At 41.3% G+C, this 20,135-nt stretch overlaps 1 protein-coding gene across 1 annotated transcript; it reads left to right on the top strand.

Moving 5' to 3' along the window:
- The first annotated feature begins 404 nt into the window (after positions 1-404).
- On the top strand, positions 405-17,237 carry gpr176 (G protein-coupled receptor 176). The gene is made up of 3 exons (XM_030404234.1): positions 405-1,317; positions 10,974-11,226; positions 14,398-17,237. Exons 1-3 carry the CDS (start codon positions 1,086-1,088, stop codon positions 15,632-15,634), a joined length of 1,722 nt encoding a protein of 573 aa, XP_030260094.1. The 5' UTR covers positions 405-1,085; the 3' UTR covers positions 15,635-17,237.
- Positions 17,238-20,135: the final 2,898 nt, after the last annotated feature.

The raw sequence follows: 20,135 nt of genomic DNA, 5'->3' as shown, positions 1-20,135 counted from the left end.
CATATGTGGCGGACCCTGCCACCTTTCTAGCTTCAGTTCAGTTCTGGGGATCTTATTTTTCCTCTGAGAACAGTTTGTTTATTCAGTTACGGGGGAAAAAAACAGATATTTCAGAAGGTATAGTTTCACCTCATTAATATTCTAAATACCAAATAATTATAGTTAATAGTTTGAATTTCTTTCTTTAAATCTGCATACTGCCCCTTTAATATCTGAATATTTGACTCCCTGATATCGGTGTCGGCCACAAATATTGGGCTGCAGTTGCAACATGAAATGATAAAAGTTTCAACATATCAGTGGTTTGCAGGCCAACATTTCTTCTGACCAGTGGGTGTGGTCATTTGCCCACACTCCCCTCCCTCCCCCTGCTTGTCATTCATAAGATTCAGTGGAGTTTCTTCAGAAGAGGAGGGGCTCTCCTCCCCTCTCTCCTCTCCTCTCCTCTCCTCTCCAGTCTTGCACCTCACGCTGTGAAATATCCAGCCAGTCTACCAATAAACAGCCTCTGACAGTGCGGTTGGCAGCAGTAGCAGCAGCCGGAGTAACAGCCCTGACAGACACAGTGTTTGTTTTTTTTTGTTTTTTTTTTGTAGTTTTATTTTTCTTCCTGATGTTGATGGTAGTGAGCTCTACGTGCCGGAGGCTTCGCTTCCCCGGAATGGACACTTCGCAGCCCGCCGTGGTTTGAGGCGCGCTGGTTGTCAGAGAGCGTAGATCCAGCCGACCTCTCTGCGCACGGATCCCCGCCATGAGAGGGGATGATGGAGCGTGTATCCTCGCTGCTCTGATGTGTGATCATTACCGCACCATGTTCTTCCTCATTTCACACTGAGAGAGAGAGAGAGAGAGAGAGAGAGAGAGAGAGAGAGAGAGAGAGAAACAGATCTCCTTCGCGCGTTTTCCTACCTGTGTCCATCTTGCATGCACACTGACATGCACGGTGTTAGGGACTGTGACAACACTTCACCGTCGTCCCCTCAAGTAGCACAGCGGTGATCAGAAGATGCCTCTTCAACGCCGGCCGCTGACATCCCGCCAGCCCTCTTAACGAACCCACGGGGATAGCGGGGGCTGATCCGACAATGAATAGCGGGAGCCGGGCTGCGACGGTCGGGGACGGTGCCGCCAATTTCACAGCAGCAGCCCACCTCAGGCTGGAGCTCCTGAACGCGTCGAGCCCGCCGACCCGGTGGGACGGCAGCCCACCCGCCGAGGGGAGCGGGCTGGAAGAGCAGCAGCGCCTCGTCCGAGAGCAAGCCTACCGGGACTTCACCACCACCATTCAAATCTTCATCCTCCTAAGTTCACTGCTGGGTAAGTCGCCCTCCTGGAAATGAACATTTTGACAAGAAAGGCCCCATAATTAACCAAGAAAGGTGCAAATGAGGATGAACATTTTAAATTTTTTTTTAATGGATCTGCTCGATGAAAACATCTTTTCCCCATGACTCAACAGTTTGATTCTTAGATTTGGATCAGGAGAACCTATGTGGACTCCCTTTATCCCAGAATTATTCAAATATTAAAGGAAATCGGCAAAAAACAAACAAGTCTGTTAAAGGGGCACTATGTGGTTTTGTAGAAGAGGTCCAAACTCAGAATTGTAATAATTACAATATTAATGAGGTAAGAAAACAAACCTTGAAATATGTATATTTTCCATAAGTGAATAAACAAGTTGTTCTCAGAGGAAAATAAGGTTTGAAGCGAGAAGGGTAGCAGGGTCCGCCAAATATAAACAATACAAAACACTATGAAATTATGTTGCCCTTTAAGGTCAGTTAGTTTGTTCAGTTTATTCAGTCATGAAAACAAAAATAGATTGTTTATTTAGTTTGGTTAGACATGAAACAGAAGAATATCTGTGAAGATCTCTCTCTTCTGATTGAAATGTCTTCCCCAAAACTACCTACTGCACCTTTAAAAGTGGCTTCATCATTAATACTGTGGGTGAAATGGAAGCAGCAATATAATGTCGTCTGTACCCAAAAGTTGTATAAAATTTAGTTCATCTTTCTCCTCTTGTAGGTCTTACCTCTAAAACACATGCTGTACATAAATGACCCCCAAAACATGGCAAAAGAAATCCATGTGAAGGAATAAAAAGATGTGAAAACACAAGTTTACTTGCCGGTATACCAATTCAAACCACCGCTGAGTGGTCTTTCTGTCATATCCTACCCATACGTTTCACTAAATAATGTTACAGTTAGAGCCTTTCTGATATATTGGTTGGCGGATATTACCAGTGGATATTGACACTACATAATCATTGTGGCCAGACCAGTTTGCAATAGCGATATTATTGCCACATCTATGTAAATTCGAAAAAGAAAAATGCAATAGCAAACAAACCTTTGTTCACTGTGCGTTTTGTCTCTTTTTTGGCAAATAAATTACCCTCAAAATACGAGTGTGGGCAGGTGAAGAGAGATTCCATAACTGTGAAAAAACAAAACAAAACAAAAAAACACTATCGACTGCTTAATTACAAGTGAGAAGGCGGCCAGATGAACTCATGAACAAAATATGCACAAGGCTGAACATCTCTGCTGGATTATTCACACGATATTATCATACATGATTATCTCGAAATTGCGACACCACTAATCTGATGATGCCCAGTGTTTGCTGATATGAAAACTCTCTTTATTTTTATTTTTTAGAGCTTATAATGCATAAAAAAGATGTTTGGGATAATTTATGATGATTAAATTCTCAGTGAGTTTACTGGTCCAGTGCACTGATGTCATTTTAGGCAATAAAGTTTATTGTCTAATATAAAATGTCTTTCTTACATGTGTTTGTTAACCAGTTTTCTTTTTGGGGACTCTTGTAAAAAATGTGTGTATATGGGTCGATACATCAAAATCATAATACTACTTCATGACATCGGTATCAGCATTGGCCCAAAAAAATCTAATATTAAATAGGCTGCAGTGACAATATTACTGTTTCCCTTCAACTGCTGAATTTCAAACACATTTCTTCTTTACATGGTGTGCTCATTTCTACCAGACTTTGCTCACAACAGATGGTAACAGAACCACTCCATTAGTTCAGGCCATACCAGGTCACATCCTCCATATTTCACTACAATGAACTCCACTTCCCTCTGTGATTATGAAATTATTTAGAAGTCAAGACACATGAGTTTTTTGAAACTCTCCAGTTAGCAGCCCCTGTAGTACTTCAGCTCTCCACAGTGATACAGAAGATAAACATAACTGATAATTGAGGGGACCACTTTTCAGAATTGATATATATTTGTAGTAAAAATGAAAATCTTGATGTCAAACTTGATAATAGCCAGCTATAGAATGTTACTTTCTACTAACTTACTCAAGTACTGTATTTAAAGGTGGGATATACAACAGCCACCTGCCAAATTAAAACTCAAAACAAATAGGGGCCAGGGAAAACTGCTGCCAACTGTAGCCGCTGTTAGCTAGTTAGCATAGTTAGCCGTGCAGCTAGCACATAGGAGCTTTGGCTGGGGCAAACCAGGGCTAGCTGCTTAGCATGCTAACTACATATTAAATACATTGCAACTCAATATATAAACGTAACAACGTCGAAACTGTTATTCCTTAACATTCTGATGATAATTTAAGTACATTTTTGTATGAAGTTCAACTAAAATTCTTACATATTGCACCTTTACTTACATTTTTATTGTTTCTTTTTTTGCCTACTTTGTACTTCCACTCCTCTACATTTATTTGATAACTTAAGTTACGAGCTGCTTCACTGATTCAAGTTATTTGGCGTTATGGGCAGAACACTATAATATCAGCTCTGATAACTGGCTAAGCCAATGGAGACTTGGTCAACTTGTTGCCTGTGTGTAGCTGAGAGTTGTCTGTGTGTGAGTGTTTTGCATTCACATGTTAGTTTGTAGCTAACTTGATTATTGGATATCAAACAGTTTTACACTGATATGTTAATCAGTCAAACACAAGAAAAAATCCATATAAAAAACAAACATGAATTTAACCAAAACACATGTATTTGGCACTGTTTGAAGGAACTGAAGGAAACGTTCGGCATTCTGACAGGTATTTAGCTGCATATATCACCATGAAATTGGCAAATATTAATAGTAATAATTCTATCACACACATTTTGAGCTTCTTTTAAGCCTGATCTGTACTGGCTCTGTGACAGATATTCCTCCTTGTACCAGCAGAAGCACTGGCTGCTGCTGTGAGGAAGGAGCCTTGTGAATTGATGTGCCGCACCAGCACATCAGTCACACACAGTCCTGCCTTTGACATACCCACATATCCTATTGGCAGCCAGGTACACAATCCTCCTGCTAATATGAAAGTGGGATTTGTCGCAAATGTGGCTGTAACATCTGACATCCCTCTCCTCGCCGCTCAGAACACGCTCGGCCATGATTACCAGAGATGTCTGAAAGACGTGTGGACTCGGTTAGAGGCTGGGCAAATAGTTCAGCATGATGAAATATGGCGAAACTGACGCCGAAATCAGCAGAACCTGGCCCAATGATTCTCGCTCGATACCACCTCCTGCTGTGTAGTGCAGTGTGGCAGGGCCAGGAAACAAGACACGGATAGCTGCTAAATATTCTCCTTTGGCAGCATGGCTCAAAAGGCCTCCTCTTTCTCAGTATTTTGTGTTTATTGCTTAGAAAACATGTTCATACCCCCTTTTTTTTTTCCTTTTTAAACAACCTTATAATATGAACCCAGAAATCTAAAACAAGACAGAAATCCAGGACATTATTCAGTTAAAAAGAGTTCCCACTGTACAACTCAGTGGGATGTAAATAAACGTGAAAGATGATCTTTGATTTACATTTTAGCAAAGGATTCAACAGCAAAGGGTAACACTGAATTCCGTGGAAGCCATTTCGCTCCACCTATCGACAAATGAAAAGAAAAATCAAGGCGATTTCATCTGCAGGCAACTCTCAAGTCTCAACTGACCGTGAATACATAAATAACCCAGAGAATAAAACAAAATGAATAATCAAAGCGATGATGGTCCAGAGAGCATCACAAAATGTCTGTTCTTTGTTCTCAAGCCACTTTTTACGACATCAAAAAAGATTTTAGTACAATGATAAAAGCCACAATATCCTTTTTTGATATTCAGACCGCACTTACCATCAGGGAAGCACAGAACACGCAGCTTCCATCATGTCGGCACTTTTGTTGTCCTGATGCAGGTGTGATTTCATCTGTAAGTCTGTAAGAGAGACTCTGTAAGAGTCTGTAAAAATGGCAGCAGTCCTCTTGTGGCAATATACATCGGCAAAGTATTTGAGGTGTCCAGTCTATGATAGATCAGTGCAGTCAGGGTCTTCGCTTTTAATATCTCTCCAGATCGAGTTACGTATGACACATGAACACAAAGTCGATACATGATGCATGGGCATGTAAAAAAGGTTTAGAAATAAAAGCTTCATATGTGTTCTTACAGCTTCCTTTCCGTGTAAAGAAAATTACGTAAAATGTCTCTGGCGACAACCAGAGCTCATGCAGTTGTAGCACTGATGAGAATGGGCGGGTGTGTTGTTACTATGTGATTTTTGTATGGGTGTCAACCTCATATTATAACCCAAAAGCACCTCTGAGGTTTGAAATAATCACCTTATTCCACACAGTCAATGTGTCAGTTAGTCTATAATATATTTGCTTGATACAGAGAGTTTGTTTATTCCGGAATAGAATTGAAGTAAAAGACTTTCTGGGGTCTTGTCGTCACCATGAAGTTGCCAGATGTGACAAAGTTGTGCTCATACAGAGGCCTGCAGTGTACAGGGCTCAAACCCATTTCCAAGTTTTATTCCTACCCTAGAGACTAGAGTTACAAGGGGTAGTGGTTAAAATATTCCCCTATGACCTGGGTTAAACCTTCGGCCGTTGCAGAATCTGTTGATATATATAAACTGATCGGACATTTCTATTAGGCCGCCTTCAGCTGAGGTTATTTCTGTTGGGTTACTGGTATTATTGCAACGCCATTTTCCATAGTAGAGATAGAAAAGCATGGACTCTCATGTTTCATTCACAACTTCATAATATAAGGCAAAAATAGAAAATAATTCTGTTGCCTCCTGGCCTCTAGCTGTGCTTTATAGGCTAACATTAGCAAGTCTGCACTGATGTAAAAGGGGCACCAACCTTACTGATGGACTTCGAGTATCGTATACCATCAAATGGCGAGAATGCAACGTTGAAATACGCCAAAATGCAAAACTTTCATGCACAAAACTAGTCATAACTACTCATGTAGCACGAAGACTTCGCCCTGGCCCAACAAGTATTTGACACTTACCCTTAGGCCTAATTATGTAAGTATAAATATAAGAGTTAGGGGTTAGGATTGTGCCCACTGACCTTTTCTGACAAACTGTGCTATAGCTTAAAAGCTGCACAGACATGATGGATGGGTAAACCACAAACCCTCAATTTGACCTTTTCTGATTGTGTATTGATAAATCAAACAAGATGGAACGGGCTTTAGCTGAACTTTGGAACGAGCCAGGCTAGTTGTTTCCCCTTTCCCACACTTGATGCCGAGATAGGCCAAGCTAAAATAAAAGTCAGATTTCTCCTCTCGTCTCACTCTGAACAAGAAAGCAAGTAAGCGTAATTCCCCCGAAAATGTTGAACCGTTCTTTTTAAATTTGGAGCTTTTCAAGTAATTAGCGGTGCTCAATTCTTACAGCTAAAGCACAGATCAGAGTTAAACTGCAAATGTGATTAATCTGCCACAGAGTGCACAGCGCCTGCTAGAGTTATTGTAATCATGTCTGTGACTAATTACAGCATGAGGACTATGCGGATATCAGGCTCTCTATTCATCTGTTGGTTACCATTCATTAAGTCTCCCATTGAAACTCAAGTAATTATGACACCACAGGGATGCAAATGTAAGAAGGTGTTAAGTGTGCTAATGATGTTTCACACTTTAGAATTTTTACAGCACGCGATACTTTGTTTGGACTGCCGGATGAGTCCCCTCCGCTGATAACAGCCTGTTATTAACACCCATCCAGAGATGGCGCAACTTATTTGCACGCACGTGAGGCAGATAAACAAAGCATTTCCGATGTAATGGGCTGTTTTTTTTTCTTCTTCCTGTTGCTACCTGTGGTCGGACTGGCATTTTTTAAGTGGGGAAAAAAGCAATCGTGTTTAGTGTTTGCTCTTTCTCCCCATTGGCTGCTGTGAGTGTGGTTGCCAAGGTGTTCCTCAAGTGCTAGGTGAGTATTTCAGGCACAAAAGGATTGAGTGATTTTAGAGACAACACAAGCTCTGACTGAAAGCGTTGCAATATTGTGGCATGACAAGGACATGTCTTATTAGTTAGGCTATGTAGAGCACTTTGTAACCCTGATCTTAAAAAACTGCTCAAACACATTCCTTTAAGCAGACGTTCCTAAAAAACACTTTCACTCTTACTATGAATCTCTAGACTTGTCACGAGTGTATACCATAATGCTTGTGTAGACTATAATATATTTGGTTCTTTTGATCCTGTTTGTTTGTTTGTTTTAATTCTTTAAAATGTTCAATATTATGGTGAAACTGTGATCCCACACGCGTCACTTGTATTGCAGCCACATGGAGGGTGTGACATCACACCATCGCAGCTGTACTAAAGTGAGACTCTCACCCAGCTCCTGTCAACAGCCCTTCTTCTACTATTATTACCTCCAGTGATTTCACAACACCTTGCTTTTTATCAGGAGTAATTATATATAAAAATGAATTTCCCGGTGACTGAAATTGTATTTTGTCTCATCCGACTGCTACGTTTTCCTCAGCAACTTCTATTCCTTCTGTTTTCTCTTTTTTCTTTTGTGAAATATCTCAACAGCCATTGGTTGGATTGATATGAAATCCAGTCCAACCATCCAACCAACACTTGAGGTGCCATTGGTTTGAATCCTGGTGATTTTGAAAATCTCTGACTATTCATCTAGTGACATACATGTTGGATATGTTAAAACTCAACCTTTCTGTTTTTCTTTTGGTTCAATGTTCTTTTTTATGTAATGACAACACTGTGCTGAGGGTTTAGGCACAAGAAGCACATGGTTAGGGTTAGGAAAACAATCAAGTAGTTTTGGTGCCTGAAAACTTTTTTGGTGCGTAAACCTAACAAATACGTTTTGGTGCCTAAACCTTACAAAGTATTTTTGGCACCTGAAGCGAACCAAACCATACCATTGCCATTCACGTACATTGTAGAAAGCAAGAATTTTCAAAACACTGGCATCGACCGTAATCTGGGGTTTTACAGAACCATCTGATATGGATGTCTGGCTCAAAGGCTACATGGCTGATGTTTACATTTTGCTGAGATTGACTTAAGGCTTTTGGCAAATATGTAAGTGCATGACATTGTGAGAACATCATTAAACCTGTTGGAGGGATGTCAGGGTGTGTGCAACACATTTGAAACACAGGACTATACAGTTTGCATCCTGTGTCTGATTAGCAGTCAACATCAGTAGATCTTTTCACAATGACCCTGTTCTTCTCATAGAAAGTGCTTTCCCTCTGCAAGTATGATTTACAACGGTTTCGAAAGGGCACTGGCAAATTATGTTGCGCTGACAGTAGGGGTGTCAGATCAGAGCACACTAATGGGTTTTTAGTAACAAGGGACCTTTTATGTCCTCCCTTTACTTCTCATTATGCCTCTTCTTCTTCCTCTGCACAGACCAGATCTCACGTCACCATTACTGAACCCGTTAGAACGCAACAAACAGAATCCACAAAAATAGAATCTACATGTTGGAATGTGAATGTATTGTTGCACAGAACGTCCTGTCTTATGTAATGCTGCATTATAAACAATGGCTATTTGTGCTAGTGTCATTATCCCATGTGAGTCAGCTTCACAGTGTGCAGAGGCTGATCACTGATTACCACAACAGTAGGGTTTCCCCGAAACACTACTTTTGCGCGCTGCCCTGTAACACAGTGTGTTACTGAAATCCTGAACAGCTAACCGGCAGTAAAGCCCAGCATGCTACCCTCAAAACAACTTCTCACAGCTCTATCCGAAACCTTGCAAGGCTAGATTCTAATCCAATCCTCGATAAATTACTTTTTACATCTAGTGCAGTGCATTGATTTTAAGTGTTTTTTTGGCATGTTTTCTAGCATTTACAGACACCGGGCGTAACAAAAAACCTGAGGAAAAAATAAAACAGTCTTCGTCACCAGAGAACATCTTGCTCTGTTTCCGACAGTGAGAGCACGGCTAAGCACAGCATGTGTGGGTAATTACATTTGGAGAGGCTTGCTATCACATGTGTCCCTGTGTGACCTGACATCAGTCGATGCACCACGGGGAGTGTAAAGTTCACCTTTTTAAACCTAATTAACCACCATTACCGTCTCATCACTCCAAATTATGGAGGGATCTTACCATGAAAATGCCAGTTTCACCGCTTGCACCTGATCATGTGCCTGTCTCGCTCAGTAATGGCTTAATTGATTTCTTCACCCTGCAGAGAGCTCTTTAGGATTTCTACCAGCAATACTATTGCCGTAGGCTAGAGTAAAAATCATTTTTAAAAACCTGTGTCCAGAAAAATGGATTTGGGGCGGATTTGCTGAAGCAAACTGAAAGGCTTTTCTATGAATCGATACCTGAAAGCGTGTCCTGCCATCAGGGGCACGTGCTGCCTCACCAAAATAACATACATATTCTAAAGGAGCAATCTGTTCAAACTCACTGTCATCTGGATTTTTACCCCAAACGGACGAAAAAATGTTGGCAGCATCCTTTCCTGAAAATCACAGATATGTTGAAACTTCACAATTTTTTACGTTCACAACTTTATGTTTCTTTGGGTTAAATTTTCAATTTTATGTTGCCACAACGCTTTGGTTAAGACCTGGTTATTTTTAGTGGGAAAAAAAAACACTTGGTTAGGGTTAAGAGAAGCTCATGTTATGGGTTAAAACACCTGTTTTAGTCTCAACAGGTTCAGCTGGAGATATGTCCAGACTTCTTGTCAAAAAAGTCTAGTCAAAAAATTGCTGCCACAATATGCTTTAAATTGTCTAGTCGCCTTATAAATAACCTGTCATGTCAGGCTTGCAAATGTCAGAACACAGTCTTGAACTTTGGTCACTGGTTTGCCAGCCTTCTTGCCTCGTACTCCAACACCATCCCCTTCACCTACAATATGAAATTCAGGAAATAAACATGTAATGTGAACATGATATGACAGGTATTGAGGGAGTGTCAATATGGTACGTAATCTATGACACCTCCAGTGTGAACGTATCAGTGGTTTGCAGAAAAACTGACTGTCAACATGTTGTCCTGGCGACCGGGCCGGGATCTTACATGAACATGAGTCTAAGGCATTTCCTGCAGCAAGAAGATGCTGATCAACACAAGGTTGTCTTGAAAGGAGCAGAGAAAAATTGTGTTTGAACCTGCAACCTGCAATTAAAATGTTGAGCAAGCATGAGCAGGCTTTTCTTTTTGGTTGTTTTGCCTTGATAAGTGGCACAAAACATTTAATTAACTGAAAGTTTTGGCCTGTGAGGGCTTTAAAATGAAGAGCTTGGAACCAGTGCATTAATATGAAATGGTTAAAGCCTAACTTCTCACTCTTTGGTCTATGAAGTCTGTTCATTCCTTAATTTGCTCAATAACTGTTTCTTTGCTTAATGGAAGTCAGGAAGACATATCAGATAAATCATCCATCCATCTGTGCTGACTCACATGGATTAGACAGATCATCACCCTTCTCTCATACCAATGCACAATTAAGCGTCTCTAGGCGACCCAAGTATTTTCTGTCTGGACTGTGGGAGGAAGATTCAGGAAGCAAGCTTGAACAGAGGATAAAGAGAGATCTGAGGACTTGACCTTTGTAAATATTCTAGTTGTTAAAGGATGCTTTCACACCAATGTTTGCGGTGGTTAATCTTATTCTGAAACCTTCCTCTACCCCACAGGAAATGCCACGGTGCTGTGGTGCACCTGCTGCACGAATGTCTTCAAATCCGTGACCAACCGCTTCATCAAGAACCTGGCGTGCTCGGGGATCTGCGCCAGCCTGGTCTGCGTTCCCTTCGACGTTGCACTGGGAGCCAGCCCTCGCTGCTGCTGGTGGCTGCACACTCTGCTGCTCTGCAAGGCCATCAAGTTCCTCCACAAACTCTTCTGCTCCGTCACCGTGCTCAGCTTCAGCGCCATCGCACTCGACAGGTCAGTTCAGAGGACACGATTGATGTTAAATGCTTACCAGTGTAGGCACACTGTTAATGAAGAAAGTGATGATAAACTTTTAAGCCAAAGATAATTGAGGTTTGCACTTGAAATGACAAAAAAGAGCACTCTGTCCCTGAGGACTTGAGCGATGTTTTGTTTTGTGCTCCCCTCAGCTCTGCAGTAATAACCACTGACTTTGAAATACGTGTTTGAAAGAGGCCGGTGTGTACCTCCCACTCACTTTACAGGATTTGAAAGTACCTCTTGATAGAGGTGGATGGTGGAAATCGATCCTCTGATCAGTTCATCAATACGCTGCTTAGCTGAGTCAGAAGGAGAAATTCTCTTCCCTAAAAACTGACATATGGACGTGGGAACAACCACGCTGCAAAAGTGGTGCAAGCAAACTCTGGAAGTTTTTTTTTTGTAGAAGTCTTTTTCAATCTACATCTACACCCTGTGGCGTGGACGAGAAAGGTTGGGGGTCTGCGATCGATGGAGCATGTGTACACCACGCTGGGCAGCCTCCCTGCAGTGTTAAAAGCCACAGCTAAAAGCAGCCTGAGATGAATTCTGCTTTCCTTATATGGTCGCAACTGACCTGGCTTTTTTAAAGTAATGCTGAGCAAGCCCTGACTTACCTGGAATGAAAACCACAACTAAACTGCTTTCATTTTAGTTAAAGTTTTCTCAATAAATGTGTAATTTGTTCTGTATTAATACTAATCATTTTGATTGAAATAGTAATTCTACCAGTTCTGTTGGAGCCCCTTACCTGGCTGTAACCAGGAACGCTGGAAGGCAATCACATTTGGGGGTGCTGAGGGGTCAGTCTGTGCAATGATGCCGAAGTAAATGGTGCACGACATTCATGTGTTTGTGTTTATTAGAATGTCGAGAATGACATGTATCTAATTTTTATTGCCAATAATTTACAAGATTTGATTTTTGATCATACTGCAGACGGCAAACGTGAACACCAGCATATTATAAAACAGCCACATCAGCTACGGTCAACAACTAAAAGGAGATGAAGAGGGATGGAAATTTCCCCGACTCCCTTATCAAATTGCGACATTTTGTGAGTTGTAGAGTTAGGATAAACTTTATAACCTTTTGTGAAGCGCTGTTTTGGAAAAATTCTTAATCACTTAGGCCTTTTTGTAAATTCGACATATGTTATGGACTCGTTTTTGGGGGTGCTGCTGCCCTCCTCAGTACCCTTGTCCCTGTTCAGAGCAAAGCAATTGCTGACCCCGTTCTAGGTCATCAAGTCATAAAATCGCGGTGTATGAAAACCCCGCCGTTTCCTCAAAAAGTTTAATAGATTTCATAGTGTTAGTGCAAAAAATGCCATTGGAAGCTTCACAAATGATGGCAGACATTGCTATACTCCTTCCTCAAAATTTGAGCATAACCATACCAAGCACATATAGTAAATCAAATCAAAGGTCTCATTTTTTTTTTTTATGATGATTGCGCTCAGATCCTGTGTTTGTGCAGCCTCACCGCGGCCTTGGTTTCACTGCAACAAAGATAATATATTGCCTCCATAGCAACTAATACAGCCAGAATGCTATCAAAGCGATGAATTATTTATTCTCAAGGAGGGTAATTCACGCCGTGGATATAGAGGCGGGCTGAGACTGCAGGAGTTATGGGCTCACACATATGAAAAACAATCTGCATGCTACAGATATGAGGAGATCTAGTTATGTGTTTGTGGGTTTGCATGCAAAAACACCCACGTAGTTTCAACTTCTGCATAAGGTAGTCGAGATAAATGGAGAGAAAATCTGGCCAAGTTCAGTAATTAAACCAAAACCATTCAAGAAAGCATTTTTTTTTTTTTACATTTTTAAATTGATTGATTGATTAGTTAGGTCTGTGTGAGCATCTTCAAATTAGCAACTTTTTGCAAAAAATGTGTTTTCTAATGCTTTTATTGAACATTTTCATTCAAAATATATCACAAAGTATCACCAAGAATACAGTAAGACGGTAGATGTGTTAAGTGGATGCAGGATAAATTTAGTGTTGGCAGATTATATTATAAAACAGCTGCTCCTAGTTCCATTCTGTTAGTTTTTCATCTTTTTGTAGTGAGTGCATGAATGAGTTGGATTGTACCATCCAGAAAAAACTCTTGAAGCTCTGCCTCACTGAGAGGGTCATAGTTTCACTTTTACTTAACTCACTTGATTAACTACTAAAAACGTAAGCAATGTATTTTCATAGCGAGACACTGAAGCTTTCGTTACAGCTGGGGGTGTTTTAGGTGCATTCACTTAAGAGATATTTAATCATAAACTGTCTGAGCACGACTGTGTTCAGTCAGCCAAAAGGCCCTTTTAACAGTCGACACAATAGTCAACACAGGTGTTACTGATAACTTAATGATTCCTCTTTTCTCACAAGTTTCCCATTAAGACACCAAAAATGAGCATGCATTTATGGATAAGTTCTCCCATGATGAAAATTCAGACATTACTTTCTCGTCCCCTGTGAGATCAGGCGAAGTTTCCTGGTCCACAAATAATTTCCGGAGCTTCACAGCAAAACACTGCGGCATTCTCTGAAGTAGACGGGGACTGTTTTGAAATGTGAAAAATAGCTGAAAATGAAATGTTTCCATGCAGTTTTAGTCCAAGTCTTCAGAAACCTGGAGATCCCAAATGTATCTATGAATCTATTTACACCCTTGACACACAGTTGAGTTTATGCATGTACTTCAGACAGGATACGCATTAACACTTTCAGCTTAGCAGCTACAGTGAAGGTTTTGGCTTAAAAAAACGATCGAAATAATGTCTTTCAAAATCAATTTGGCATTATGCTGGCTGAGCTATATGGAGCCATTTTATGTTTTTTTGCATGTTTTTTGTGTGTTTTACATCAAACTTCAGTTGTTTAGCAGACTAGGAAAACTTTACCTGACTTCCCATCGGCATGAGTGTGATTAATACTACTCCACTGGTCCATATCCTAAAGCTTTGCAAAAATATGGACAAAATGAATGCAGAGTACGAAGAGAAGACTGCTGTGTATTCGTATCCCCAAGATGTCATTCATTTTATTTACACTGTGAAATGTGTACATTTTCTCCTGCTAGAAAAGGACAAAATGTATGTCTTTAAGCTGAAATGATGTGTGTGTTTTTGCATCTAGATACTATTCTGTGCTGTACCCGTTAGAGAGGAAGATCTCTGATGCAAGATCCCGAGATCTGATCATCTATATCTGGGTCCACGCTGCTGTGGCAAGCCTCCCTGTGTTTGCTGTGACTAATGTGACGGATGTGTACGTCACATCGTCCTGCTCTGATGACCATGCCCGCTCCCTGGGCCACATGGTGTACGTGTTGATCTACAACGTCACCACACTGATCCTCCCGCTCGCTCTGGTTTTCCTCTTTATGCTGCTGATCCGCAGAGCGCTCAGTGCCAGTCAGAAGAAGAAGGTGATAATCGCGGCGCTGCGGACTCCCCAAAACAGCATCTCCATCCCGTATGTGTCCCAGAGAGAGGCTGAGCTACACGCCACTCTGCTGGCTGTGGTACTGGCTTTCTCAGCCTGCAGCGCCCCCTATGGAGCCTTGGTGGTGTATCGCACCATTTTGGCAGACACTAAAGAGCTCCCCATCTCACTGTATCTGACGGCCCTCTGGCTACCCAAGGTGTCCCTGCTCACCAATCCACTTTTGTTCCTCACTGTTAACCGCTCAGCTCGTCACAGCTGGCTGGACCTGCTGGCAAGGATTCACAGACGTTACAGCCGCCGTAACGTGGTCAGCACAGGAGGTCTGGCCTCTTTAGGAGCGGAGGGTGTGATCGGGGAGCCGGTCGGACTGGAGACGGCTGGACGCTCTGGGAGCCAGCTTCTGGAGATGTTTAACATCGGCCAGCAGCAGATCTTCAGGCCCTCTGAGGAAGAAGAGGAAGAGGAGGATGTAGAGAATGAAATCCCTTCCCAAGGACCAGGAGGCTGCCCTGGATCTAAAGAGGACCATCTGGGTGGGTCGAGAATGGGGAGCCTCAGAGGAGAGGTGATCACCAAAAAGGACCCTCTACAGGGGACAGGTGGAGGGCTGGTCATTACCAAGGAAGGCCCTCCTTCTGTCATAGCACCTCGGGTCTCTCCGGTCCACACATGTGCTTATGCCTCCTCATCTCAGGTGGCACCTGCTACGCCCACAGAAGCTGAGGACTCCACACAGTTTGGTTTTGGACCCTTCGAACTGCCACCTCAGTGGTTGCCAGAGACCAGGAACAGCAAGAAGAGGCTTCTGCCTCCGCTTGGTAACACACCGGAGGAGCTGATCCAGACCAAACTGCCTCGGCCGAGGCCTGAACGGAGAATCAGCCGGAACAACAAGGTGAGCACCATCCCCACCGTGGACCCATGAACTGTTCCTGCTTGCCAATGATCTGCAACACTGGACACGGCTCTTTGACAGGGTAGGTCTCTTGGGTTGACCAGGACTTAGCAGGATATTGACGTGTTGGTTCATTTAAACCTTTTACTGTCTTTTCAACTTTTATCAGATGCAGCAGTAGCTCCAGTATCCAGGTTTTCCACTTTACTGCACAAAAGCCAGATGCCTGAGGCACTGCAGCTTTGTTACTGGACAATAGGGGTGTCACGATTCTCCAAATCCTCGATTCCATTCAATTTTCGATTCTAAGGTCACGGTTCGATTAGATTCTCGATTTTTACATTTATTATTTTTAAAGCACAAGCTGCTATGCCATTTTTAGACTAGACTTTTATGCAATATATAATATCAGACCTTTGTTCGCAATGCACCACACATTGTCAAATTTAAAACATTTATTACCAACATAATGTAACAATAACTTATATCTTCAGTCAATTAGAAACTTAAACAGAATAACCTGCCATCTAGTTTCTGCAGAGCTTGCAAACTGTGGCTTTTTTGTCAATTGTCAATCATCTCCCCTGTGCTTCCCGACCACGGTCCGGGAGCCAAATAGGAATGGTGTAACACCATGCTATCGTTTGGCTGGCTGTAGCTAATAGCTGCTGGCTTAGCTAGTAGCTAAGTTAGAGGAGGTTGACTCGCAGCACTTTAACACTTACCGTGTGTGTTTTTTTCCGCTTGGCAAGCCGACCGGACGTGACATGGGGGTGTGGCAGCATCGACGATCCCATTTTTTTAATTCGAAGTTCGAGATTTTGACTTAATTTTGGTCGATTTCGATTTAAAATCGAAAGCGTGACACCCTTACTGGACAACAATCAATTTGATACCAGATATTTTCAATGCTGTGAGAAATAGTCCAACTGCACTGCGACTTGGACAGATCCAATTCCATAATTAGGGACTCATGATTTAGAGAGCAGATCCGTTATTGATGAGCTGGCATCAAGAGTTAAATGAACACACTGTACAAATCCAATTATCCTGAGAGATGCACTGATATTGAATGATATATTTCCATAGCCAATAATCAAGCGAGGATATTAAACCTCCTCACAAAGCATTTTGTAAAATGGTTATGCTGTGATTGCACTCTGTATATGAACACATCTCAGTGTCGGTCCTCTCTCTTAACCCTTTGTGGGCCTGTTTTTGTAACCATGTTTGACAAGTTGTTCTTCAAAAGTTGAGATGAATTCGCCATTTCCTGGCCCTTTTTTCTCAAGTCTTTTCACTTTTCTTCTAACGTGGTAGATGTTGTCATTTGTACTTTAACTGTAAGTGAATTTGATAAGAAAAAAATGCAGATGTACAGTATGCAAATACATGTTTAACTGTGTGTTCAATGGAGGAATATCACTGGTATGTTTGGATAGAAGCAAGAAAGAAAGGCAATCATCCAGGTCAGGGATCTGCTAGTCCTAGTGGATCAATTTTATTGATTTTTCCCAGGTTTCCTGAATAACAATCGCTCATTTGAATGACTGTAAAATAAATAACAGCAAAAAACACTCAAACGGAAGCTCTGTGAAACTGTTTTCAATTTAAAATTTCTCTGACACTGACACTGCCGGCTCTGTTGTCTTTGTGATACATAATTCAATAGCAGCATCAACCTGCGGCTGTGGCTGGGGTAAACAGAGCTGGGCTGCACTTCAAATATTTGTCAAGCCTTAACTCCCTTCGGGGGCTACCACCAATCCCCTGCTATGTCCACAACCTGAATCTATGCTGCATCCTACACTTGCTGTTATCGGGTAAAATTGTGCAGTCACGCCCGATTGGAAACAGTATCCACTGCTATGACGTGAAAGCAGGAAAGAGATGAGTAATGTGTTTATTCTTAAAAGTCTGCTTTGGTAATTACAGTGTTGGCACAGTCATTAGAGAATACAGTAGCTGCTATAGTAGATGTGCAGCTCTGAATGAGTACTAATCCAAGAATGCTGCTGGACGCAGGAAGATCATGAATTTCTCTGGTGTGAGTGTTTAACAGTATTTCAGCCTTGGCTCAGATTTTCCACCTGATTTGATTTAAGGCTTATTCAAACAAAAGTCTTTTACTCCTTGAGCCATTAAGATCTTAACAACAGGGCTATAGTGCAGTCAGAGTTAATACAGAGAGGCAATTATTTTAAATGCATTGATTGTGCATTGATTGATTTTCACAAAAAGATGGGTCAAGGAAAAAGACATACATTTAATAATAGTTGAGAAGTGTTAAGGTTCACATTTAAAACATTAGTTAAACTTAAGCTTTGTATTTGTAATTTGTATGAAAAAGGCAGCTCCAACGCAGCATATCTGCTTACTGCTGATAGGTTATTACTGTGCTGTAGCTATCTTTTGCTGTAGTGACAAGCTGCTCAGTTAGTTGTGGAGCTAAGTGACCCTATTAGCTGTGCCACACAACTTTGGTAACGGTAGGAGTCATTGAGCAACGGGGCCCAGTCAATGGGCCCCCCAGGCCAGTGTGAAGATTGTGGATGGAGGTGATTTACAGCGGCAGGGATGGGAGAGGATACAGCTCGTTGAGATGGAATATTTTGACAACTTACACGATGACTGGAAGATTTATTTCCACCACACAAAAGATGATTGTGGAAAGACAAACCAAGTATGTTATGGTGAGTTTTATGTAGTTTCGGTTGAATAAGAAGCATGTTTTAACGAAGCCGTTAACCCCGTCTTAGTTCGGTAAAAGAAAGACGTTATAATCACAGTATTCAGTTGTATTTTATTTTTTATTTTTTTTAGCAAGGAAATGATGTTCATTATGTGAGTTTATTTTGTTTAGAAGCAAATTTGTTGCATTTACCTCTCCCAGCTAAAACTACGGAGGCTATCAGACCAGCGCGTGCCAATACAAAGTGGATCTAGGAGACAGGACAGGCCATCAGTTGAGCAAGATCATGTATTGCAATTAAAAGTTGCAGAGGAGCTACTAAATTGACTTTGATATTTTTTCAAAGTAATTATTCAAATACGTATTATAAACCAAAGAAAATTGAGAAAATATACAGTATATGCGCTCCATCTGTATGCTCCATTGTACATGTTTGCCCCTTTTACAGTGATAGCACATAATAACATAATGTATAGCAGACTGGGTCCTAACACAACCACTCCGATATGGGTGGTAGAACTCCGCTACAGTAGGTATAGTTTTCCCTGCAGTGACTTTTTTAGAGAAAGCAGTTGTTTTCAAGGATTATGCTCTTGTGACCGATGGGTTAGTGAACGTCTAGACATGTTAATAAGAGATCAGAGACTTACTGCCTACGCAAAGGCTCTAATGTATTCAATCAGCAGCACAACCACTGGGTTTGGACAGCAGGCAGCATGTTGACAGTAAAACTCCACATTCAGGTTGTCATAAAAACCTAATCTCAGAGATCCCGGTTGCAACATTTTAAAATAAAGCAAATTATAGCAGCTCCAGTCCACACAGTACAAGTACGTAAAAGTTTAATCTTTTCAGTCTCTGTAAGAAGGAGCACATGAGGCGGCTTTTAGCAATGGAAGCAGGAGAACAGTCTCTATTTGTTATCAGATTTGGTTTATTGTAATCTATGGTAACTGTCGTCAGTGGTGCTATTCATGTCGTCACTGCTGTCGTCATTCCTGTTTTCTCCTCCTAGGCTTGATCTTCATGAATAATCCAGTATGGAAAATGACAGCTTTACTTGGGCAGTCTAAGTCAATTAACACAATCAAGTCAGTGGCGTTATCGAGGACAAAAGCTGTCACCTTACCACACACAATACACTGTTAGAAAACAGCAGGTCTCACAGTAACCTACCACAGTCATGCTTTTGCAGTATATGATGGGAAATTATTTTGAATATAACAGTAAGCTGCTGTGAATTTGAATTTAAGCGGCGTTCTGATGTGGAAATACTGTAATAAGGGTACAGCATCATATTGTAATATCGCAATGAAATATTGTAGATTTACAGCAAGGCTCACATGCTTACATGTTAAAAGGCTAACAACCTGCTAACAGACCTACAAGTGGTCCAACAAGTTACACATGCTAACCTGCTGAAGGGCCAATATGCTAAAGAGCGGTATGGATGGATACAAATTAAAACACAGTTCATTGCTGTAATATTGCTGTAAATTTACTTTTCTTATTACAGTAGTGCGATGTCATTTTACACATACTGTATTTTCACAGTATAATTATGTATTGGTAAGAGTGGAAACACAATATATTACTGTGATTTTTATCTATTCTACTTGACATTTAAGCACTTATTAGCCAGTCATTTACTGTATTATTACAGTAATCATTTTCACAATGGAGGTAAGAGATTACATTTCAAGGCAAACGCACAAAAAGGTTTTAAAAGTCCCAAATATCAGATTTTTTGGACAGATGCATGAAAACATTCTCTTCACTATATTTCATTTTGTGCTTATAACATCCAAATATTTCCCTTCTTTCCCAGCTGTTTTACTT

The sequence above is a fragment of the Sparus aurata genome, chromosome 22, assembly GCF_900880675.1.
Source record: "Sparus aurata chromosome 22, fSpaAur1.1, whole genome shotgun sequence".
NCBI classification, from domain to species: domain Eukaryota; kingdom Metazoa; phylum Chordata; class Actinopteri; order Spariformes; family Sparidae; genus Sparus; species Sparus aurata.
The sequence above is the reverse complement of the archived record's forward strand: the minus strand, read 5'-3'. Positions and strand labels throughout refer to the sequence as shown.

Bases quoted from the DNA above. Each gene is read 5' to 3' on its own strand.
- gpr176 (XM_030404234.1), top strand. From the start codon at position 1,086: ATGAATAGCGGGAGCCGGGCTGCGACGGTCGGGGACGGTGCCGCCAAT. The intron at 1,318-10,973 runs GTAAGTCGCCCT...TCTACCCCACAG, and splicing joins CCTCCTAAGTTCACTGCTGG to GAAATGCCACGGTGCTGTGG. The intron at 11,227-14,397 runs GTCAGTTCAGAG...TTTTGCATCTAG, and splicing joins AGCGCCATCGCACTCGACAG to ATACTATTCTGTGCTGTACC.